This window comes from Canis lupus, chromosome 21 (assembly GCF_011100685.1).
Source record: "Canis lupus familiaris isolate Mischka breed German Shepherd chromosome 21, alternate assembly UU_Cfam_GSD_1.0, whole genome shotgun sequence".
Lineage (NCBI taxonomy): Eukaryota > Metazoa > Chordata > Mammalia > Carnivora > Canidae > Canis > Canis lupus.
The window spans coordinates 33596686-33600738 of record NC_049242.1 but is presented as its reverse complement, the minus strand read 5'-3'; the positions used below and the strand labels follow the sequence as shown (position 1 = coordinate 33600738).

Below are 4053 nucleotides of genomic sequence, written 5' to 3'. Positions count from 1 at the left end.
GGAGAAACATACCTGGGGTGGCATCTGTAGAGGGGGCAGTGGGGAGAAGGAGGGGACGGACAGGACTGTCAGGATGGTGCCTGAGAGACCTGGACATGGCCACAGCCTCAGAGTCCAGTGGACAAAAGATGGCCCTGGCGCCACAAGCAGCCGCACACTTCCTCGGGGACCCTGGTGGAGAGAGGAGGGTGGGCAGCATTTCCAGGGTCTGGGAGGGGTTATGTCCCACAGCGTCAGATAGGCGACCCCCTGGCCCCAACCCAGACACACCATACAACCTGAAGGAGAGAAATCAAGTAGCCACTCTCTGCTCTGCAGCTGAGGGCTCCATGCTTTGGAGAAGTTAGATGACCTGCCCAGTTTCCAGTAGTGTCTGATGCACACAGGTTTGAGTCCAGGCTTGGGTGACTGAGTCCTGCTCTCACCCCCCCGCCCAGCCATCATACTTCAACCAGGCCAGTCTTGGCACCAGAGGACGGAGATTACAGGGGACCTGTGACCTCTACCTCCTACTCAGCCAGGCCAGGCCACTTAGAGGGCCATTCAGGGCCAGGAGCACACTTCTATGACCTCACTCTCCTGGGGACTGGACCAGGACATAAAGTTTCCTCTGCTGGTAGAATGAGCTAGGGCCTCCAGGGAGAGGACAGAAGGGCCCATAGCTGACTCAGCACCCTTACAGTCTCTCTACACCGGCTGCCCACCCCACACACCACCTGAGAAGTATATATCCCTGTCTGGAAGCAAGGGTGCTGGCCTCCCTGCCAAGAAGAGCCTGGCCCGGCTCAGCCTAGCCCAGCTCACCCCCCACCATCACACAGCTCAGGGAACCTGGGCCTTCCAGGTCAGAAATGCATGCCCGGTCAGGAGAAACAGTCCAGGGCTTAGAACAGGGATGTTCATGTGATCCCGGTGAGGTCTGGTCCTGTCTGAGCCTGTTTCCTCATCTGAAATATGAGTTTCGGCTCGTGTATCCTAAAGCTTCAGCAGCTGGGATGCTCTTTTTGTGTCTGCTCTACAGACTCTGGCCCCATTCCAGTCGAGGGGTTGGACACCAGATGCCTGGTCCCTACAGAGAACCCCCGACTCTGGCCTCAGAGATCCACCTCCTCACTCCCCGCAGGTCCCCCGAGGTTCACTGCAGCCCCAGCCAGAGGAATGTGAGCCATTCCCGGCATCTCCTCCCCTGTGGCCAGCCCAGAGAGGAGCTGGGGCCTCTGGGCCATTCTGACAGGAAATTAGCTGGGCCTGGCCTTCCCCACTACCAGCTGCTCTGCTGACCCTGACCCCGTGTTTTCTGAAACCTGATACTGCAAATTTCAGAGCCTCCTCTCCATTCCCAAGGAGGCCAGGGTGAGCTCTGTGTCTAACCTCCAGCCTGCATGCTGGTTAGCCTTCCTGCCCTGGGAACCCCAGCCCTGCTGTGACCCTAAGCAGGCCCTACTCTCTCTAGGAGAGCGGTGTCCCCATGTCTGAGGCTTGAGGCGGAACTCATGTGCAGAGTGGCTACAACGTGGAAAACTTGCTTGGAGGGAGGCAAGTGAGAAGGGCTGTGGAGAGACCACGGAAGAGGCTGTTGTGGTCCAGGGAAAGGGTGCTGGTGGTTAGGATCAGGAAGGAACTGGGAAGATGTGAGGAACTGGACAGAGTCCAGAGCTGCTGAGGCAACATGATGAAATAAATGGGTGGTAGTCTGGCCATGGAGACTGCAGGGAGAGGTGTCTGAGGCCCCCTAGTTTCCTGAGTTGCAAAGCTGGATGCCGGGAGGTGCCTCTTGGGGAGACAGTGAGCACCGGGGGCTGAGCAGGGCTGTGGGAGGAAGAGAAAGGACCCCAAGTTTGCCTTGGACCATACAGGCTTTCCGATGTCCTAGTGAACATGCGGATACCAAGAGGAATGGGCTGGAAATGCGCACTGGGGAGGCAGGAGAGTAGATGGTAACCCACTCTGAGAGGCGGCCAGGGGTGCCACAGGGAAGAGAGATGCCAGCCGGCGCCCAGGGACACCCAAGCGGGCGACCTGCGCGGGGTGGACGCGGAGGGCGCGGGCGAGGAGCGGCGAGACGCGGGAACCACGCGAGAACGCTGTGCCCACCAGGGACGGAGGAGGGCGGTGCACGCGGCCAGCGCCGGCAGCTGCCGGAAGCCTCGGAAGAGGAAGCCCGGAGAGTGTCCTGGGGTCGCAGAGCACCTCCGGGAGCCCGATCTACGGAGTGGGCGGCCCAGGGGACAGGCCTGCAGCGGGCCGAGGCCGCGGGAGGCGAGAGCGGGCGGCCGGGCGCTGGGGCAGCGGCGGGAGGCCGTGGCGTCAAGGGCGAGCGAGAGGCAAGTGTTTCCACGCAGCCGAAGAGGCCGCGTCACCGAGAGGTCGAGGCAGCAGCCGCGGAGGCAGGGCCGACCCGGAGGCAGGGCCGACCCCCAGGAGGAGGCATCGCGACCGCGGGCGCCTTGTGCGGGCCGCTCCGCGCCTGCGCGGCCAGCGAGACGCACGTGCGAGCGCTCCCGCCCCGCCCCGCGCACGCACACGCACGCACGCACGCCGCACGCCTTAAAGCTCGGGCATCCTGACGTAAAATCCTGACGTAAAACCCCGCCTCAGGTCGTCTGTCCTGGAGGTGACGGCCGGAGGCGTCCCCGAGACGTCAGGTGGCGTCCAGCGACAGGCTCCTTCCGGAACGACGGCAGGCTACTGTCGCACGGAGTCTTCCGCTCACGGGTTTTCCACGAAACCTGCGGTTCGCCTCCGCCCGGGAGGAGCCCGGAGCCTGCGCCGGTGCCGAAGGGCGCCCCCCGGGGGCCACGTCGCGGCCCGGCCCTCCCTGTGCGCCGCGCAGCCGAGCGGGCCACCTCCCCCCGGGGCGCGGGAACCGGGTTCGCCCCTCGCCTTCCCGAGGTGTCGGCGGCGCCTGGCGGTCCGCCCTCACGCTGAGACATCCTCTCCCCCGCCCTTCCGCCCAGGGCGCCCCGACCCCGGACCTCGTCCCCTCTGCGCCGCCGCCCCCCGCACCCCCGGGGCTGGCGCCGAGTCCCGCGTTGGAGTCGTCGTCGTCGTCGTCGTCGTCGTCACCGTCGTCACTCGGGCCTAAAGCTCTTGCCGAGCCGCCTCGGGCGCCCGCTGCCTCCTGACGCCTCCACGCGAGCACCCGCAGGCAGCCGCTGGCTCCCTGACCTGGGACGGGCGCATCTCCTCCCCCTGCACCCCCGGCCCGCCCGCCCGCCCGCCCGCCCGCCGAAAAAGAAACCTTGCTTCTCTTCCTCTGAAACGGGAACTCCGTCCTTACACTTGCCCCGGCCACGGGCTGAGTCGTCCTCCACGGAAGGTTCCGTGCTCTCGCACCCACAGCTGACCCTACCTTCAAAACACACCCTACACCTGACCACTTGTCACCTTCGCCCACTGCCAGCCTGGCCCATCTCCCGCCGGGGCTTGTGCCGGAGCGTCCTACGCAGCCTCCCTGCTTCCACCCACCAGTGGCCAGGGAAGGCTCTATAGATACAAGTTCATGGCATCCTCCGCCCAGCATCCTCCAGTGCCGTTCCCTCTTCCTTGGACTGGAAGTCTCTAAGACCTTACAACAGCTTCCAAAACCTGTGGTGATCTCTCCCCCTTCACTGCCTGTTGGACCTCGCCTCCTGCCATGGGCCCTTAGCTCACCTGCATCAGCCGCCACCACACCTGTCCTGCCCTCCTGTTAGGGCACTCCTCCCCCAGACTTCCATGAGCTCACTTCTCACTTTCCTCTGCTCTCTGCCCAGAGACACTCCCTGACATGACCTGTGCGTGACAGCACTCAGCCCTGGCCTTGCCCCCGCACTCCTCGCCTGCTCTCCATTGCCCACAGCATTGCCCCTCACAAACAGCTGCCTGTCTGTCCCTCCCCTCAGAAAGCAGGCTTCGTGAAGGCAGTAACTTCCTGTTCACAGTCTTACCTCTCTCAACACATGGAAGCATGGTTGAGGCACAAACATGCACATAAATAAGCACTTGATAAAAAACTTGGAGGAAGGAGCAAGAGTAGCTGAAGATGGCTGCTGGAAAAAGGCTTGGGTGCCC

The 4053-nt window shown here is 63.4% G+C and overlaps 1 protein-coding gene across 1 annotated transcript; it reads left to right on the top strand.

Moving 5' to 3' along the window:
* The first annotated feature begins 1934 nt into the window (after positions 1-1934).
* Positions 1935-3085, top strand: LOC119864864 (collagen alpha-1(I) chain-like). The gene is made up of 2 exons (XM_038568122.1): positions 1935-2485; positions 2599-3085. Exons 1-2 carry the CDS (start codon positions 1935-1937, stop codon positions 3083-3085), a joined length of 1038 nt encoding a protein of 345 aa, XP_038424050.1.
* The last annotated feature ends 968 nt before the right edge of the window (positions 3086-4053 follow it).